This window comes from Jaculus jaculus, chromosome 11 (genome assembly GCF_020740685.1).
Source record: "Jaculus jaculus isolate mJacJac1 chromosome 11, mJacJac1.mat.Y.cur, whole genome shotgun sequence".
In the NCBI taxonomy this organism is placed as follows: Eukaryota; Metazoa; Chordata; class Mammalia; order Rodentia; family Dipodidae; genus Jaculus; species Jaculus jaculus.
The window spans coordinates 111,871,544-111,890,424 of NC_059112.1; the positions used below are offsets into that span (position 1 = coordinate 111,871,544).

Genomic DNA, 18,881 nt, shown 5'->3' on the forward strand with positions numbered 1-18,881 from the left:
ATTTTGATATGTTGTGTTCTCATTATCATTTGACTCTATAAATTTTTTGATTTCCTTCTTGATTTCTTCATTGACCCATTCATCATTTATTGTTTAGTTTCCATGATTTTGTGTATGCTCTATAGCCTTTCTTGCTAGTGATTTGTAGTTTAATTCCATTGTGGTCAGATAGAATGCAAGGAATTATTTCAATTTTCCTGAATTTGTTAAGATTTGCTTTGTGTCCTAAAATATGGTCTATTTTAGAGAATGTTCCATGTGCTGCTGAAAAGAATGTATATTCTGCAGCCTTTGGATGAAATGTCCTGTATATATCTGTTAGGTCCATTCCTTCTATGACCTCATTTAGTCCAGATGCCTCTCTGTTTATTTTTTCCTGGGATGACCTGTCAATTGATGAGAGTGGGGTGTTAAAATCACCCACCACCACTGTATTTGGTGTTATCTGTGATCTTAGTTCTAATAGTGTTTGTTTGATGAATTTAGGAAGCCCCCATGTTAGGTGCATATATGTTTAGGATTGTAATGTCCTCCTGTTGGAGTGTGCCCTTAATCAATATAAAGTGACCTTCCTTATCTTTCTTGACTAACGTTGGACTGAAGTTTACCTTGTCAGATATTAGGATAGCAACCCCTGCTTGTTTTCTAGGCCCATTTGCTTGAAACACTGCTTTCCAACCTTTCACCCTAAGATAATGTCTATCCTTTGTAGAAAGGTGAGTTTCTTGGAGACAATAAATTGTAGGATCCTGCTTTTTAACTCAGTCTGCAAACCTATGTCTTTTCGTTGGGGCATTGAGGCCGTTGATATTAAGAGATATTATTGAAAGGTGTGTATTTATGTTTGCCATTTTTTTTTTTTTTTTTGTGGTTCTGGTTCTACCTGTGCTCTCTTGTGTTAGCTAGTATTTGAGTATTGCTTGTTTTTTCTAGGTTCCTTATATGTGTGCTTTTCCTTTTCTTCAGCATGGAAGATTCTATCAAATATTTTCTGTAGAGCTGGTTTTGTCTTCAGATACTCCTTTAATTTGCTTTTGTCATGAAATGTCCTTATTTCTCCGTCTATTTGAATGGATAGCTTTGCAGGATAAAGTAACCTTGGTTGACAGTTTTTATCTTTCAGAACTTGGAATATATCACTCCAAGCCCTTCTGGCTTTTAAAGTTTGTGTTGAATAATCTGCTGTTATCCTGATGGGCTTGCCTTTGTAGGTAACTTGATTTTTCTCTCTAACTGCTTTCAATATTTTTCTTTGGTTTGTGTGTTTGGAAGTTTTTTTTTTTTTTAATTTTTAATTTATTTATTTGAGAGCGACAGACACAGAGAGAAAGACAGATAGAGGGAGAGAGAGAATGGGCACGCCAGGGCTTCCAGCCTCTGCAAACGAACTCCAGACGCGTGCACCCCCTTGTGCATCTGGCTAACGTGGGACCTGGGGAACCGAGCCTCGAACCGGGGTCCTTAGGCTTCACAGGCAAGCGCTTAACCGCTAAGCCATCTCTCCAGCCCTGGAAGTTTGATTATAATATGGCGAGGACAGGTTCTTTCCAGGTTTTGTCTGGCTGGGGTTCTAAAGGCTTCCTGTATCTGCATTGGCACCTCTTTCCCAATTTGGGGGAAATTTTCATCTATGATTTTGTTGAAGATGCCTACTATGCCTTTGGAGTGGAATTCTTCTCCTTCTACTATGCCCTGAATTCTTGTATTTGATCTTTTCATAGCATCCCGAATATCTTGAAATTCCCACTCATACTTTTCTGTAAGTTTGTCTTTCTCTTTGTTGGACTGTATTAGATCTGCCACCTGGTCTTCCAGCTTAGACAGTCTGTCCTCTCCCTCATCCATCCTACTGGTGAGATTTTCTACAGAGTTTTTTATTTCATTAACTGTGTTCTTCATTGCTAGTAATTCTGACTGGTTTTTCTTTATTATTTCTATTTCCTTATTTATGTCTTGTATTGCCTTCTTTATTTCATTAAATTGGTGTCCTGTGTCTTCTTTGATTCCTTTGATTTCCTCTTTGATTTCTTCTTTGATTCTTTTGATTTGTTCTTTGACCTCTTTGAACATATTTACAATCATTCTTTTGAAATCTTTCTCAGGCATTTCCTCTAATTCGTTCTCATTGGAGGACATTTCTGATGCATTAATACTTTTAGGTGGATTTATATCGTCTTGCTTTTTAGTGTTTCTTGTGTTATAATGTATATATTTTTGCATCCTGGATTAAGTTAATGCCTGGATTTTCTAGCTAGCTGGGTATTCTTAGCTGTATCAATTGATTTGATGTTATATATTTTCAGGGTAGGAGCTTAAGGTGTTAGGTGTGGCTCTTAAGACTCTCAGAGTATCTACAAAGGTGCTCCTAGGGGTTGAGTTTCCCTGCTATGGGAGTATTCAAGTAGGCTGAGTGGAATAAAATACAGGTAGATTCTAAAATTTAACTAAACACTGTACACATTCAATCAAAAACAGCCCCAAGTATGTATGCAAGAGTAGTTATTATAGTGACCAGATCCTCTATCAACAAAGAGGTTAAGATTTCTGGTCTGTTGAGGGATCTAAGTCAGCTTGTGACCAAGTGAGACCCTTCCCTGGTGCAATCCCAGTTACCTTGGATGATTTTGGTCTCAGTCAAGTTGCTGCCTGGGTCGTCGGGCTGCTGTTCTGATTTCTGGAGCTGGGCACTGACTTTTCCTGTGGGGCAAACCGAGCCTGGCAGGTGTGGCCCTGCAGATCAGCACCCCTGCTGCTGGAACTGCTGCTGCTAAAGCTGCTGCTGCTGGGTCTGTAGCTGCTGCTGCTGAAGCTGCTGCTGCTGGATCCACCGCTGCTGCTGCCTCTGCTGCTGCTGCTGTAGCTGCCACTGATGGAGCCACCGCTGCTGCTGAAGCTGCTGCTGCTGGGTCCACCGCTGTTGCTGCCCCTGAAGCTGCTGCTGCGGGATCTGCCACTGCTGCCGCTCCTGGGTCTGCTGCTGCTGGGTCTGCCGCTGCTGCCGCTCCTGGGTCTGCTGCTGCTGGGGCCGCTGTTACCAGAGCCGTAGCCACTGATGTTGCCACTGGACTCTTCTCCTGCTTGGGTCCCCTGTTGGCTCAAGTTGGCGTGGCCAGTCCTGGGACCGCTGCTCTGTTTACTGGAGCTGGGCACAGGTGGTGGGGGAGGGGAGGGAGCGGCAGCTGCTCTGGTTCTCTCACTGCTCCACGTGTTCTTCTACCTCACGGTCTGCTCCTCCGCTGCTCACTGCCACTTTCCCCTCACGTTTCCCGAGCTGTGGAGAGCGCGGTGTGAGGGGAAGCGCCCGCACCTGGCTTTTCCTGCGGCTGGAGCCGAGCCTGGCCGCTTTCTGGAGCGCCGCCGCCACTGTGGTTGGCCGAGCTGCCGGGGCCGCTTTTGCCTGCCTGTGCGGGTTCTGGATGCTCTGACTCTCTTGTACTTCTCCGCTGCTGCTTCAATTTCCTATACACTCACTTTTTAGTAAAAGTGTGTATTTTGCTGAGTTTTTTTGGTCTTTTCCCCCCTAGGCTGCTTTGGTGTGGTACCTATGCCGCCATCTTAACCAGAAGCCCACCTCATATTTTCTTATTTTTATTTTTTTGACAGAGGAAGGAGAGAGAGAGAATGGGTGCACCAGGGCCTTCAGCCACTGCAAAAGAACTCCAGATGTGTGTGCCCCCTTGTGCATCTGGCTTATGTGGGTCCTGGGGAATTCAACCTGGGTCCTTTGGCTTTGCAGGCAAATGACTTAACTGCTAAGCCATCCCTCCAGGCCCTCTTCATACTTTTGATTTTGAGACAGGGTCTTGCTAACTTGTGTACTCTGGCCTTGAACTCACACTGTAGCCTAAGCAGGCCTTGAACATAGAATACTCCTGCCTCAGTCTTCTATGTGTCTGCAACTACAGGCCAGTATCATTTAAAATTTAACTTGTTCATTCTCTGGAACAAAATCTGCAGTTAAGCAGCACCCATTTGGGTAGATTCTGGGGCATTACGTGGGAAAGACTCTTCAAGAGAAATATTTCCTGCTAGTTCTCCTTCCCAGTTGTCAGTTACAAAGCTCCGGGTTTCATCTGCAGTCCCTCTGGGAACGACCCCTGTCTTTCCAGGGCTGTTTTTGCAATACCCAGAGTTCCCTTCTCTGGCCCCTCCTGGCCCCTGTTCCTGAAGCCCACAGCCTGATTCTAACTTGTTTCTCTATTTCCTTACGTATTTAGCGTGCCTGCGTGCACACATGCACTTGTGATCACGTGTGTGGGTGTGGCGCATGTGTGGAGGTCAGAGGGCAACCTCAGGTGTCAGTCCTCACTCTGCACCTTGCTTGAGGCAGGATCTCCCTGGGAGATCCTTCTGTCTCTGCCTCACAGCTTGTGGAGGCAGAGAGGAAAGACGCTCGCTACTGCATCCGGCCATTTGTGGTTCTGGGGATCTGAACTAGGGTCTTCACACTTGTGCAGCAGGGACTTTAGCTACTGAGCCGTCTCTCCAGGCCTTGTTCTTTTTTGTTTGTTTGTTTTGTTGTTTTTCGAGGTAGAATCTTGCTCTAGCCCAGGTTGACCTGGAATTCACTATGTAGTCTCTTGTCTTAGGGTGGTCTTGAACTCACAGTGATCCTCCTACCTTTGCCTCCCGAGTACTGGGATTAAATGCATGTGCCACCATGTCCGGCTAAGGCCTTGGTTTTAACTTTCATTTTATGATTTATTTATTTGAGAAAGAAGCAGATAAAGAATGGGCATGCCAGGTCCTCCAGCCACTGCAGATGAACTCCAGATGTGTGTACCACCTTGTACATCAGGCTCACATGGATCCTGGGGAATCAAACCCGGTTCCTTTGGCTTTGCAGGCAAGCACCTTAACCGCTAAGCCATCTCTGCAGGCCTTGCTTTTATTTTTAATACTAAACATGACCTATATCCATCACAAACTCACCAAAAAAAAAAAAAAAAAAACCAAAAAAAAACCAAAGCTGGAAATCAGGTCCTGATTCCTTCCTCCCACTTACCCACTCTTCCAGGGACTCCATGGACACTGGGGTGACTTTGGGAAAGCGAGGAAATGCTAATCAGCTGCTAAGCCATCCTTCAGTGGAGGCCAGAAGAGCCAGCCCAAGCTCCCAGGGAGAAGTAGCTCAGTTCCGCTGGGTGTGGAGGCGGTGCAGGGCAAGTGGGAGGCAGGAAGGAAAGGTGGCTAGGCAGGGAGGGAGAGCGAGCTGCTTGACCTCCCCCATCGCCCCCACAGCTGGGCTTTCTTCTTATCTGCCCCCAGACTCAGTGGCAGTTGACAGATAAAAGACCTTGGTCTTATCTAGGCCATGGGCTTGCAGGGCTAGGCCAACCATGGGGGTGGGGGGCTTAGGGAGCCAGGACCCATTGCCCCAGCCAGGGCCAGTGCCCAGGTGGTTAGGCCACTGCAGATAGACATAGCCCTAAGTTTCTGGTTCTTCTGAGGTCTGAGCTATAGGAGACTCTGGTAGTGTGTGTGTGTGTTCATTGAGGTCTGCCGCAAACTTTCCAATAGACATGACCGACATCTATTGGAAACCCTTCTGAGGGTGTGGGGGGCACCACCAAGGCCAGACTACCCCTCCCCTGCTTGCCTGCCAGGGGAGGACAGAAGCTGCCCATCATGGCTGCAATTTCTTCCTGCATGGCAGCATTGAGGGTGTCAAGATCTCCACACATGCAGGAAGGAAGACACTGAGGGCAAATGGAGGTGGGACCAGTGAGGGCTCTTCTGGGGGAGCGAGGGATGGCTCCAGGGATCAGGAATGAAAGAATCTGGATGGATCAAGGTTCCCTCCCTTTCTCACTGGATGGCATCAGTTCAGGCTCCTGAGGAGTGGGGTGGCCTGGCGGGGACGCTAGCCTCCTAGCCACCTGCTTGTGCTGAGCTGGCCTGGCTCCACTTTGTCAGCAGCTCCTCCCAGCTGTGTGCCACCTTGAGGGAGTCGGGATGGGCCCTGCCCATCGCACAAGGTGGGCTGATGGCACCTTCTTAGTCACCAGGTCAAAAGGTTTAGTGTGCAGTTTCAGCTGCAGGACAAGGGCTGGCATGCATGCCCCGTGATGCCACATCCAAGAGGAGGATCATATAACTTTCCCTGCCTTGGATTCCTCACACCTAAGAAGGGATCTCTGCCCTAGAGAACTCAGTGGGGCCTTCTGACCCTGGCCTGAGATTGGAGGTGAGCAAAGTCCCAGGCTCTGGCCCTGCCCCCCAGTCAGCTGGTCACCAGACTCCATGTGATAGGAAGGCCTCAGACTTAGCTCCTCTGACCTGTGGTAGAGTCAGAGGACCTCGGGGTGGTGGTGAAGACAGGGCCATCCAGGAGGATAAGGTCACAGAGACTTGGGCTATCCCCCCAGCCTCGGGCAGGGCCTCCATGTGGGCCCCCAAAGACTGGGGTACCAGAGGCCAGGCTTGTGGATGATTGAGGGGTGTCCTTGAGCCATTCATCTGCTGCCTGGGCCACAACCACCCCATGTGGGCAGTGAGACGAGGTGTGGCCGTCAGTGGAGCACCTCCTCCTCCCATCCTCGTGCAGCAGCTGGGAGGCCAATCCCCACCCTCCTCATGCCAGCAGCAGGCCCAGGTGCCGTCCCTGCTGTGGGCAGACACCATGGCTCTGCAGCCCAGTGGCCTCCTGCTGTTGCTGGCTGTTCCTGGTTGGTGAGCTGGCCTGGGGTGGTGAGGTGGTCTCTAGTTCTTGCCCTGGGCTGGGGTAGCCGTGATGTGTCTCTGGGCCTAACCCTCGGTTCCAATGTCTTTTCTACCAACCACAGAGTTGGAACTCTGGGGGACACACCCAGCCCCTAGGGTCCAGGAGTGGGGTGCCTTGGGATCTGGGCTAAGGGGAGAAATGCCCCATCTCCCGATGGCGGACCTTATGATGTGCTGCATAGGTAGGTGGCCCAGCAGCTGGTGCTCAGGAGAGAGGCATATAATGGGTGTGTGTGTGTGAGGTTAACTGTAGCCCCAGATCCTGGACCCAGGTGAAACCATCCTCTAAGGGCACCTGGAGATTGTCCGAGGCTGAGGCTGAAGTCAAGCTCAGTGCCTCCCAGCTGCTGTTTATGGCTGCTAGTTTCTGGTTCCACCCAGTTCTGGGCTTGGCATGACAGCTGTTCATCCCCACCCACCTGGCTAGGTTCTGGCTTCAGCTGTTCAGGATAGGTGGTGGGGTGTCACTCCCTGGGACCTGGTGGACATTGCTTAGGCTTTTGGGGCCAAAGTCCTCCCCTGTGCAGTGTCCCCTCATTCTAAGCCACGCTTCTGTTTCCACCCCTCAGGTGTCTTCCGTGAGGCTCTGCAGCCGGGTATGTCCCTACAGAAGACCCAGGGTTAGAAAGAAGGCCTGGCAGGAGGACCCCATAAGGGTTGGTGTCCATTGCGGTGGGGCGTGACCTAGAGGTTCAGGGAAACCACCGGCTCATCACAGAAGCCTCCTCTTGGGAATCCCAGCGGAAGGGGCCCAGGCCAGCCTCCCTTGGCAAGCTGTGCCTGTCTACCAGTTGTTTGCACCTCTGGGAGCTACTTAGAAGTCTCCCAAGTACCCTATTAACCCTCATGAGCACATCCCTTCCTTCCACTAAAGGGTCTTGTCCGAACCAAGCGCCACCGTGCTCCCGCCCTAGGGACACCCGCAGCATCCCGCTGCTCTCGCCCTAGAGACACCCACAGCATCCTGCTGCTCTTGCCCTAGGGACACCCGCAGCATCCCGCTGCCCTCGCCCTAGGGACAGCCGCAGCATCCTGCTGCCCTCGCCCTAGGGACACCCACAGCATCCCTCCTTAGGACTTAGCTGGTGTTCTGTGGCGAGGGGATGGATGCCCTTGCCTAGTTTGATCTCTTTTATTAGTGTGGACTCAATTCCCTGTTTCATTCTGGTGTGTGTGTATATATATATATATGTGTGTGTGTGTGTATATATATATATATATATATATATTAATGACATCGAGCGTGAGAATTGGTGTTCCAGGGCCTCCAGCCACTGTAATCAAATTGTCTGTAAACAGACACAGGCGCCAACTTGTGCACGTGTGACCTTGCATGCCTGCATCACCATGTGCATCTGGCTTATGGGGGACCTGGAGAGTCGAACAGGGGTCCTTAGGCTTGGCAGGCGAGCGCCTTACCTGTATCTTTGTTTAGAAATAAATTTATTGAGGTTAAAATTTACATGATAGAATGGAGCAGGTGGCATTTAATACATTTGCAGTGTTGTATGACGCCACTTCCACCTAGTTCCAAACGTTCATCACCCTGAAACAAAGCCTTGCTCCTACAAAGCCGTCACTTCCCACACATCACTTGGAGCCCCTTCCTCACCCAACTCCTTGGAGACGAGGAGCCTTGCTGCATCCTGCGGGGCATGGTGTGGACACTAAGGCCCACCAGCTCGTTCCTGGGGTGTCTTTTTTTTTTCCTGCCCTCACAGTGCTTCCGGCGAGGGTCCAGCAAGTGGGAGGCTGATACAGGGAACTCCCCAGAGAATCTGGGACAGGGCTTCCTCGAGGGATACTGAGCAGAAATCCAGCCTCTGAAATCCCCAGCTAACTGCCATTCCTCTGGCTCAGTGTGTGGCTGGCCCCAGATTCCATACACAGGGGGCCGAATTGTGGGAGGTCACGCTGCCCTAGCTGGTGCATGGCCGTGGCAGGCAAGCATCCGCTTGCGGAAGGTGCACGTGTGTGGAGGCTCCCTGCTCAACCCGGAATGGGTGCTCACAGCTGCTCACTGCTTCTCCGGGTGAGTGACCAGGTAAGGCCTGACTGCCAGGCCTGTGGGGCAGTGGAAACCAGCAGCACTGTGCTGGGCGTTCACTTGGGAACCCTTTGGTGAAAAGGGAAGATGATGTTAGTCTGCCCACTTGTGGCCAGCTGCAGCTTCAAGGGCAGCTTGGGTCCTCCTCCAGCCAGCACAGGACTGGACACTCTAAGGTCACCTGGGCCTGAAGGTGTTCCCGGCCACCAGACCACCCCATACTGGGAGTTCCCTAAGCTCAGCCAGTCCAAAGCTGCCACCCGGTGTCCTGGACACCTGATCAGTCCCTCTGAGTGCCCGGATGGTGCTAGGTTAGTGTCAGACAGCATGCCGTTCCTGGGCCCTGGAGTGGGGTGCTACCAGGTTCAGGCTCCAGGTGTACAGCTGTTACTCTGATACCTGAAGCTGAGGAGTGTCGTTGGGTGTTGGAACCCAGCAAAGGTGGAGGCTGGGTGGGCCAGATTTGGTCTGAGTGCTAACCCTCACACACCATACCCTGCCTTCCCAGGTCCCTAAACTCCTCTGACTACGAGGTACACCTGGGAGCATTGACAATCACCCTGTCCCCCCATTTCTCCACGGTGAGGCACATTGTCCTGTACGCTAGCTCCCCGGGACCCCCGGGGTCCAGCGGCGACATAGCTCTGGTGCAGCTGGGTGCCCCAGTGTCCTTCTCCAGACAGGTCCAACCCGTGTGCCTCCCCGAGGCCTCAGCTGACTTCCACGCTGGAACGCGGTGCTGGGTGACAGGCTGGGGCTACACGCGGGAGGGAGGTGAGAAGCCCCTTCCCTTGTAACTACCCTATGGGGAGAAAAAGCAAGGACCATTGGGAAAGACGGGGCCCTCTGGTGCCACCACAGGCTCCTAGTGGCCATTACAGCTGGTCTCCACAAAGGTCCACATTTGTCCTGCAGACTGGGGGATTGCACTAAGCTACTGTGGTGGGTGACTTGTACCTGTGAAGGGACATCCCTGTCCCCCCCCACCAGGGCAGGGCTGGTATCTCGAGTTCCCCTGAGCCCGACCCTTCCCCAGAGCCCCTGCGGCCCCCATACAAGCTACAAGAGGCAGAAGTCTCTGTGGTGGATACGCAGACGTGCAGCCAGGCTTACGCCAGCCCCAACGGCAGCAGAATTCAGCCAGACATGCTGTGTGCCCAAGGCCCTGGGGACGCCTGTCAGGTGAGCCGGCTAGGCACAAGGGGGCATGGCAGATGCTAGAGCCCAGCAAGGGGCTGCCCAAGTACTTGGGTGTCCTCTGCTCTCTGATCTGCCCTTAGGATGATTCCGGGGGACCACTGGTCTGCCAGGTGGCTGGGACCTGGCTTCAGGCTGGTGTGGTAAGCTGGGGCGAGGGCTGTGGCCGCCCTGATCGGCCCGGGGTGTACACACGAGTCCCTGCCTACGTAAACTGGATCCGCCACCATGTCCCGGAACTAACAGGACCAGGAATGAGGGCGCTCCACTGGCTCCTGCTGCTGGCTAGCCTCTTCCTGCCAGTCCTCCTCCTGCTGCTTGTCTCGGCGGTGCTGGTGGCCAAGTGCTGGCTGGGACCTCCCTCCCCCAGGACCACAGACCCCTGACTCTGATATGCAAAGTGCACTCCTTAAATATTTGCTCTGCTCTGTCCGCCCCCCCCCCCCAACCTTGACTTCGGAAGCCGAGTTTTCTACATCAAATTATTGCAACATTTAACCTGAATTTATAAAACAAACAAAATGAAACAAACATGTCAAGTGAATCTTGAGGCCAACAGGCGGAGGATGGACGGGAGGCCCCATGAGGGTGGGACCTGGACATCTTATTGCGCTGCTCCCAACTCCTTGGTGAGGTGGCCATTCCCAGCGTCACTGGGATGTTTCTTAAACATCCAAGCGGATGGACTGGGGCGAGGTGAGTGCTGTGGGCAGAGGGGATGCTGGGGGTGACAGACAAAAAACTCAAGACTGTGAGTGAAGGGACCGTTGGTCGTGGTGGCTGTGGGGACCAAGCATCTGCTGAGGAGGGCACAAGAGGCCTAAGCGTGTGCTCCCTATAAAAATACGTGGACTGTGTGGACAGGGTGGCAGTGCCCTCCCACTCGGGAGATGCAGCCTCTCATTCTGGGACTGCTGACTTGGTCCTGGCATGACTTCAGGTGGCGGTGGTAAAACCCAGGAAAACCCAAACCTGAACCACCACGGAGGCTCGCGGGGCCAGAGGCCACTCCTGCGTTGTGGCATGAGCACCAAACGCCTTGCTGCCTCGCCCCAGGCTGACATCTTCCCTGGGCCCCTTTGCTTTTTCAGTGGGGGGCCTGAGTGAGGTGTCCACTCATGGCCTTGCCCAGGGCTAGTACCCTGCCAGGAGCCACCAACCCCAGTGCCAAAGCCCTGTGAACATAGAGCCCAGCCCTAGCTACACGGGCTCATCTGCACTGTCACCTGGAGTAGGGGTGGCCAGGGGGGATCCAGGTTTCTTCAAGTGGGTCTGGGGCACTGTGAGATACAGTCCCCGCCCCTTCTCTGGGGGTTCACCAGAGGGTACGGAAGGTTCTGTTTCATGGTGTCCCAGAGGCACTATGGCCCCCAAGGAGGAAGCTCTGGGTTCTGGGGTCACACTGTGGCCACCGTCCATGAAAATATCTCCACTAGGGTCCCCCACATCCAGTGGCTCAAAGGCAAAGTTGGGAACAGTCAGGTGCTCTGCCCGGCAGGAGGCCTGGCCCCAACGCTCACCCTTGGCTACAGGGTCCCCTCCTGTGCCAAGGCCCTCTGCTGGCTCTGGGCAGTCCCTGTGTGGGGCAGCCTCACAAGACGGGGTTCGACGCCGAAGGGTGGTGTTGCTGCCCTCCACTGTGGGGGGCCGAGCCGAGCCCTCCTCCTCAGCGGGGGGTTCCACAGAGATGCAGGGGGGACTCATCTTCTTCTTCCTGCGTGCCCCGAGGGCTGGCTCAAGCTCCGAAACCCGAGCCCGCGCCTCCCCAGACTCTGAGTGGCTGTCCCCACCATCCAGTTCCGAGGACCACCTCTGTGCATCCACCCGACCTGGCATGTCTAGGAAGCCCTGGGCGTCCACACTGCAGAACCTGCGCGGATCCCGCCCACTGCCCAGTGTCCCTCCTCGCACTGCCGGGGATGGCGTGGGGGGAGTCTCGGGGCCACAGGGCTCGGTAGCTGGCCAGGAGTGCGCTGAGCTCGTGATGTGGCTGACCTCTTCATCTGCCAGGTCGGCTGCTTCGGCCTCATCTCCACCAAGGGCAGGAGGGCGGCCAGAGGCGCAGTGCTGCCCAGAAGTGTGCCTGCGAGTGCGGACACTAGCCGGTCGTGGAGAGCGGGCAGGGGACCGCAGGGTGCCCAGGGACACCTGTCTCCCGGGGGGCTCCTCGGCAGGCGCTGCAGGGTCTGGGATGTTGTCTCCAGGGCCATCAACCTGCCCTTCCAGGGACTCGGGGTGCACGGCCTCCTGCAAGCACACAGGAGGAACAAAGGCTCTGTCCAGTACCCAGCAGCCTAGGTACTTCTGCCCATCTGGTTCTGGGGAACTCAGAGTGGGCAGCACTCTGGGGTGGTTCCTCACCCTTCAGTCTGGGGACCCAGGATAAGACAGGGCCAGGAGCTGTTGGTGTGGACGTCCCGGACCCTGGCCTCCCCTGCTGACTTATGAGGTCCCACTGGCACTTAAGTCCCACACTGCGGGTACATAGAAGGGAGGTCGCTGGGTGTGTGTGGGTGTGTCTGAGTTCCTGTGGGTAGAGCCTGCTGAGGATGCAAGAGACGTCAAGGGGCCCAGGCCGCCTCATTTCTCCGGTGTCACAGCCCAGCTTGGTACTCAGAGGTTAGGGTGTTGCCACATGGTGAGGGGCTGTGGGGAGGAGGGACATGCAGAGGCTGTGGGCCGGGACAGGTGCTCTAGGTTCAGGAAGGGCCCAAGAACGGGTGTGCTGGCTACTGTGGGATTGATGCTGCTGTTCAAGAAAGGAACTTGGTGCTCTGTGGGGAGCTGGTCTGCTGAGCATCCTGGTCGAGGACCAAAGATGCACAAGGTGGAGGATGGCAAACTCTGAGCCCCAAGGATGCAGCTCGTCCTTATCAAGCTGCATCTTGCTCTCCCTCCAAATGGGGAGAAGAAACCCTGTGTGGCCTCCCCAGGCCTGTGGAGAGGGGGCTTCCCTTACCTGTCTGCACAGCATCCGAGCGAGGCTTGGGGAGTGGGGTGCACCCTGCAGGGACAGGGTGTGTAGGGGGTCGCTGCCCCTGGACGGGGAGGATGCGGTCGACGGGACCTGGAGGGAGGCACAGGGCTCCAGGGGTGGCGAGTGAGCAGAAGTGGCCGGGCCTGGGGCAGGGAGGCGTCTGAACTGTGTGGCCTGCAGCCTGGCCCTGGTCCTCCCTCCCACCCTTTTGTGCCCAACCCCGACTCTGACCACTTTCCTGCCCGCCCGGCCTCCCTCCTGCCCGGTCTTATTTTCCTGCTACTCCCACCAGGGTCCATACCCGAGTGGGGGCCACTCATGTAGGCCTCCATCTCCACCTCCTGAAGCAGGTTAGGGTGGGGGGCCACAGCGGGGGCCACAGGCCGGAACATGTAGCTGTCATTAGGCAGTGAGAGCATCCTGGACACGGACACTTTGCGCGCTGCCGGGAGGTCTGGAGTGCCTGGCCCGGTGCCGGGGCTCTCCTGCAGGGAGAGGAGGCCACTGGTGTTAGCTCAGGGGCGGTGAGGAACGCCCAGGACCCTTCCCATGACTCCCGGCAGGCCTCACCCGTGCTGCGTGGGGAGACTGGGCCGGGGGCCCCTGCGCCATCTCCAGCTCGAGCTCGGCGTCCATCTCGGCATCTTCGCGGGCCTCCTTGTTGCTCTCCTCCAGGTGCTTCATGAGCACGGCCACTACCACGTTGACCAGCACAAACTGGGCCACCAGCACAAAGGTGACGAAGTAGACGGGAGAGAGGGCTGGCAGGTAGCTGAGGCAGTTTTTGTCCTCGCGGGAGCACTCGCGCAGCGTGTCCTGGGGCAGGGGGCAGGGTTACGGCTCGGCCCCCCTCCCAGCCAGGGCCCAGGGGAGCAGCCCTGCGGGTACCTTCATGATTCCATTCCAGTTGTCCCCAGTGGACACACGGAAGAGCGTGAGGAAGGCCATTCCAAAGTTGGTAAAGGTGGCATGCCTGCTCAGGCCCTCACAAGGATTGTCCTCGCTGCATTCTGCATTGGGAGACCCCGCTCAGTCAGCAACACCCCTGCCTCCACTGCCACCAAGCAGCCAGACCCCCAGACCCAGCCTTGGCTGGGGGCGGGTGGCTCCCCGAAGCTGCATGCTCAGACCGATGGATGCATGTTTGGTCGCCTGTACCCCCAGCATCCATGAGGCCTCCGTGAGGTACAAGGTGCCCTGGCTGCTAAATGTGGTTCAGGAGTCATCAGACCTAACTTGGGGGACTTGAGAGGTCAGGAAGGAGGCCGAAGCCTCTGTCCTCCGTGACTGTGTGCAATGACCAAGTGGGAGCCGCAGCAGTGGGAGCCCTCTTGGTGGGAATACAACAGGCATGAAAACTAACATGGCCACCTTCCAGCTAGCAGGTGGGCAAGCTACTTGCCTGAGGAGAATCCCCAGCTGTCCTGACTTAGACAGGGGAGGGTCTCTGATTAGGATCTTAAATGACAACCCGGAAGGACATGCTGGGGACAATCTATCTCCAGAGATGATGTGAAGCTTCAGGGTGAGGCAAAGGCAGGGCCAGCGTGCGCTAATGTGTGAACACCCAGTCATCCTGCAATGCGGCCCTGCCTCCGCTTGGCTTGGGTGGGCATGTGTGCAAGTGTGTCTGAGCATCACAATCTGGTGTGTGCCTCTGTGTGCACATGTGTGTGCACACACAGGGGTGTGCTGGTCTGATGAGATGAAGGGGGATGGAGGCAAGCTGGGGACACACACCGGAGGCTCAGAGCCTGCCTGGGACAGGCCAGTGCCCTGTACTGCCCATGGGCCTGTGTGTACGGGTAGCCATGGGGGCTGCTTTCCCGGGGTTAAGTGCCAACTTGTGGAAAGGGGACAGTGTGGTCACACTCACCTAGCCTCCCAAACAGCTCCACTCCCAGGGCAGCGTAGATAAAAAACAGGAGCATGAAAAGAAGACCAAGGTTCCCTACCTACACGAGAGAAGCGGGACGAGTCAGGCCTGCTGTGCCCCTGTGAGGCCAGGCCCAGCTCTACCGTGTTCAGGTACTCCCCACCCAGGGAAGGGAGACATCGCCCCAGAAACCTACTGCTCCACTTTAAAGCCTGTGTCCCTCCTAGCCCTGGAACTTCCTGGCCTGGCCTGCAGTTCAGGGCCCCTCTCCAGCTTGCCTGAGGCAGCTTCACGCTTCTAAGTCCATCTTCTGCCCCTCCATGGTGCATCACACCCACCCTGTTCATCTGACACCCTTGAAAGCTTGATCCCAAAGCCTGAAGGGACTCCCTGGGGCTTAAGCCCACCCTGTGCAGGGACACCTTAACCCCAGAGTCCCCACAGTGGGGACAGGTGCACGGGTAGGGCCATTATTCAGCCTGCCCCGAGAATCTGCACACACCATTCCCTCCAGCCTACTCCAACCTCCAAGGGCATCACCCAGGCCTCCCTCTCTTTCCCTCTGGATAGCTGAGCAAGGTGCCCAGAGCATGTGTCAGGCCCGACAGAGGTGGGCAGGTGCAGAGGGCTGGTGGATGGGCATACATTAGACAGAGGAAGTGGACGGGTGCTGGGCTGGGGACCTATCAGCTGGAGCAGGAGCATGGGTGCCAGGGAGGACAGCCGGCAGGCTGGGCTGTGGACAGTGCTGTACAGGAGCTACAAACTGTGTAGATAGGGAAACCCAACACATATTCCACAGTTTAGGATTAAAAAAAAAAAAAAAGATCAAGGCAGGGCTGGACGCACAGGAAGTCAGGGTTGGTGTGTGTTGGCTCCAAGGCCATCACTGGAGTCCTCTGCCCACAAGCAAGCCCACCTGGGCTCTGCTGGCCTTGGTGATTCCCACCCCTGATTTGCTGTGTCTCCTTGCCTCCCAAGGGCATCACTGGGCAGGCACCAGTCACCGCTCTTGCCCGGAGCCTGAAGCCAAGACAGGCTGCTGTTTCCACCTCCTCCAGATCAGCCGGGCTGCACACAGAGCGGGACCCCGGGCCACGAAGACAGAGTGGGTGAGCAGGTGAGGGACGTGCGCCTCGCCCTCCCTGCAGCCTGTCCCCTGAGGGCTTGTGGTGTCCCTCAGGGGTGCTGGGCCCCGACCTACCTGGGGCAGGGCTTGAACCACCGTGTCCAGCAGGGCCCGCATGCCTGTGGCCATCTTCAGTAGCTTCAGCACTAGGGTAGGACTTGAGTGTTAGCAGCGCCATGCTGCCCTGGGCATACGGGACCCTAGACTCCTGTCTCCTCCACTTCTTGTCTAGATACCATAGCCCCTCTGGTTGCAGACATTCGAGTCCAACCCACCCACCTGGGCATGGGGTCTCCTACTCTCGGCCTGCGTGGCGGGGGGGGGACTGCGTGAGGCACATGGGCACTGCCTACCGCGGGCGATGCGAAGCACACGCATGATCCGGATGATGGTGGGGTTGATGGGCAGGGCGGCGTTCATCTCAATCTCCTCCAGTGCGATGCCCATGATGGACAGGAGGACGATGGCCAAGTCCAGCTGGTTCCACCTGGCCAGGTGCAGACAGGGCTCAGCACAGCCACAGCTAGGGGTGGCCATGACTCAGCCAGAGCCCACCACACAGCCCCATGGCATGTCCTAGGCACCTCTTGCCCCCTGCCCTGTCTCTGACACCTCGCACCTGTCCTTGAAGAACCTCCGGAACCCAAAGGCCACCAGCTTCAGGACAGCTTCGAAGACGAAGACGGCAGTGAAGACGTAGTTGCAGTACTTGAGGGCCTCGTCCAGTGACTGGGGACAGAGGGGAGCTGAGGTTGGCTGAGGGGCCTTGGGGCTCCCAGCTGCCCTCCTGCCTCCTCATGCCCGGTGACCCCACAGCACACCAAGGACAACCCTGTTCCCAACTTTGCCCAAATGGCTTTTTCTGAGATCAAACTCATTTCCAGTAAAAGACCCTGCTTTTCTTAAGTCCCACACTTCCACTGGGAGTAGAAACAGCAGCTCTTCAGCACACACGTGGAAGGGAATGAAAGGGACAAGGGCCCCTCAGGCCCGCCAGTCTCTGACCGGCCTGCTTTTGGGCATCTGCACCCACAGCCCCATCTCTGGTAAGCTTCAGCCCTTTTAAAGGCCTCACTTGAACGAAGGTAGCCCATTCCCCATAACCCTGCAGGAGCATTCAGCTGTCTGGGTGGGTGCCCCACTCCTGGCCACCTTGGGCTGGTTGTAGTGCTCCATGGACATGGTGATGACGTTGAGGCAGATGATGAAGGTGATGAAGAGGTCCAGGTAGTGGCTGGTGCACAGCGAGTGGATGGAGCGGCGTGCGTGCGAATAGTCTGCGTAGTAGGGCCGGCGCTGGGCCTCTGTGGGGAGGAGGACCACTGAGTCGCCTGGGGGCGGGGTGGGGTGGGCTGACTGTACCCTTCCCAGCAGGATCCTGGAAGTTCCAACCTTCCAAGAGGCCCAGCAACGAGGGGGCAGCTCAGGAAGAGCCCTAGCTCAATGTAGGGGAGGGAGATTGTTCCTGGATGAGCCCCAGTTCTTCCCAGAAAGGGGTTTTCTGGGAGTCTGTGGTGCCCCACAGAGCATACGGAAGTGGCCATGGCCTCGGTGCCATCTACTTGAGTCCCTGCCTGGACCCCATTTCCTGGGACTGAGAATGGGATGCAGAAAGGCTTGGCTGCTTGTACCCCCCGTGCCCCCTCCTCCCCTGGCCCTGGGCCGATGAGGCTGGGAGACCATTCTCCCATCTCCCAGCCAGGTCCCTACAAACCTCACTTGGGTAGTCCACCTGAGGCACCCAAGCTAAGTCCCCCCTGTCTCTGGGGGCCTGTGTGGCCTAGGCTGACTGATGGGAAGACAGAAGCCCTCCTTGGCTGTCCCACCCTGTGTGGTTTGTCTGCGCTGAACACTGTGCCTGTAGCAGCCCCATATGGGACCCCAATTAAGGGTTAAGCAGTCTCATGGGTCAGGGAATGGGCCACCCTGTACCTCAGGACCAACAGTGACCACAGAACCACACTCAAGGGCTAAAGACCAGGGCCTGAGAGAGCAGGGGCTGAGGGCGACCACCCCACCCGGACGCGCATGCTCCTCAATCCGGCATGCGGCCACTAGCAAACTCAGCTCAACCCAGGCGGCCAAAGGGACTGGCAGCCAGCAGAGACAACGGGGAGCAGCCACAGACAACTGGAGCCAGGGTAGGGTGGCTTTTTGTCCCCTGGAGCACGGTAGAAGCGCGCATACATGCCAGCCATGAGGGGGGACTTGCAGGGGTGGGGAAAACAGCAGCCTGGACATCGAGAGACAAGCCACAGCCCTGTCTCCCACCCACTCGGGCCTGTCACCCCAACGAGGCCCCCAGGAAGCCTGTGACACCCGCCTCCCCCTGCAGCAGCAGCAACAGCAGCAGCAGAAGCAGGCCAAGCATGCGGGGCAGGGCAGGTACCTGGGTTGGGGAAAGTGCCTGGAAAAACAAGGACACGTCTGAGCAGCTGCAGTGGGACCCTGGGACCTGTGCAGGAAGCCCTCCCTGCCCCAAGCCGGCTGGCCTGTGCCTTTAGCTCAGACGGGTGGCCCATCTACCTCCTGCCGTGGGGGGGACCCCTGCTGCCTGTTCCTGTTGGCCGCGCCTCTGAGGACCCGTCCCCATGCAAGGCGGCCGGCGCATGCATGCAGGGCCATCCAGGCTGGGGGCCGCAGGCTGGGGAGCGGGCACCGCGGGGTGCTCGCAGGTACCGACCCGCCACCACGGGGGCCTCCTTACTCCTGCGTCTCCTCTCCAGGCGCCGCAGCCGCTTCTCCTCGCGCCGCCGCGCCTCCTCGGCCTCTTGGTGCTGCCGACACTTGTGGAAGTTCTCCACCACCACCCCCACAAACATGTTGAGCACGAAGAAGCTGACGATGAGCAGGAAGGAGATGAAGTAGAGCAGCATCCAGGGGTTGTGGTTCTGCACAGGCTGCGGCACACAAGGCAGCGGGGGTCCCTGAC

At 56.1% G+C, this 18,881-nt stretch overlaps 2 protein-coding genes across 4 annotated transcripts in view; one reads left to right on the top strand and one right to left on the bottom strand.

Annotated features, from left to right (window-relative positions):
- The first annotated feature begins 6,484 nt into the window (after positions 1-6,484).
- Positions 6,485-10,353, top strand: Tpsg1 (tryptase gamma 1). The gene is made up of 6 exons (XM_045161311.1): positions 6,485-6,668; positions 7,293-7,319; positions 8,584-8,755; positions 9,279-9,544; positions 9,807-9,952; positions 10,051-10,353. Exons 1-6 carry the CDS (start codon positions 6,485-6,487, stop codon positions 10,351-10,353), a joined length of 1,098 nt encoding a protein of 365 aa, XP_045017246.1.
- Positions 8,150-18,881, bottom strand: part of Cacna1h (calcium voltage-gated channel subunit alpha1 H) — a 65,072-nt gene continuing 54,340 nt past the window's right edge. Inside the window, exons 24-35 of one of the 3 annotated variants that reach the window (XM_045161317.1) lie at positions 18,657-18,849; positions 18,339-18,356; positions 17,102-17,253; positions 16,569-16,678; positions 16,303-16,436; positions 16,025-16,095; positions 14,821-14,899; positions 13,833-13,954; positions 13,515-13,760; positions 13,246-13,429; positions 12,927-13,087; positions 8,150-12,214 (exon numbers count right to left, since the gene is read on the bottom strand). In XM_045161317.1, coding sequence (XP_045017252.1) covers positions 11,168-12,214; positions 12,927-13,087; positions 13,246-13,429; positions 13,515-13,760; positions 13,833-13,954; positions 14,821-14,899; positions 16,025-16,095; positions 16,303-16,436; positions 16,569-16,678; positions 17,102-17,253; positions 18,339-18,356; positions 18,657-18,849 — 2,517 coding nt within the window. In that variant the 3' untranslated portion in view covers positions 8,150-11,167. The remainder of the gene's footprint in view (positions 12,215-12,926; positions 13,088-13,245; positions 13,430-13,514; positions 13,761-13,832; positions 13,955-14,820; positions 14,900-16,024; positions 16,096-16,302; positions 16,437-16,568; positions 16,679-17,101; positions 17,254-18,338; positions 18,357-18,656; positions 18,850-18,881) is intronic. The other 2 variants (XM_045161318.1, XM_045161320.1) reach the window with 2 other exon arrangements.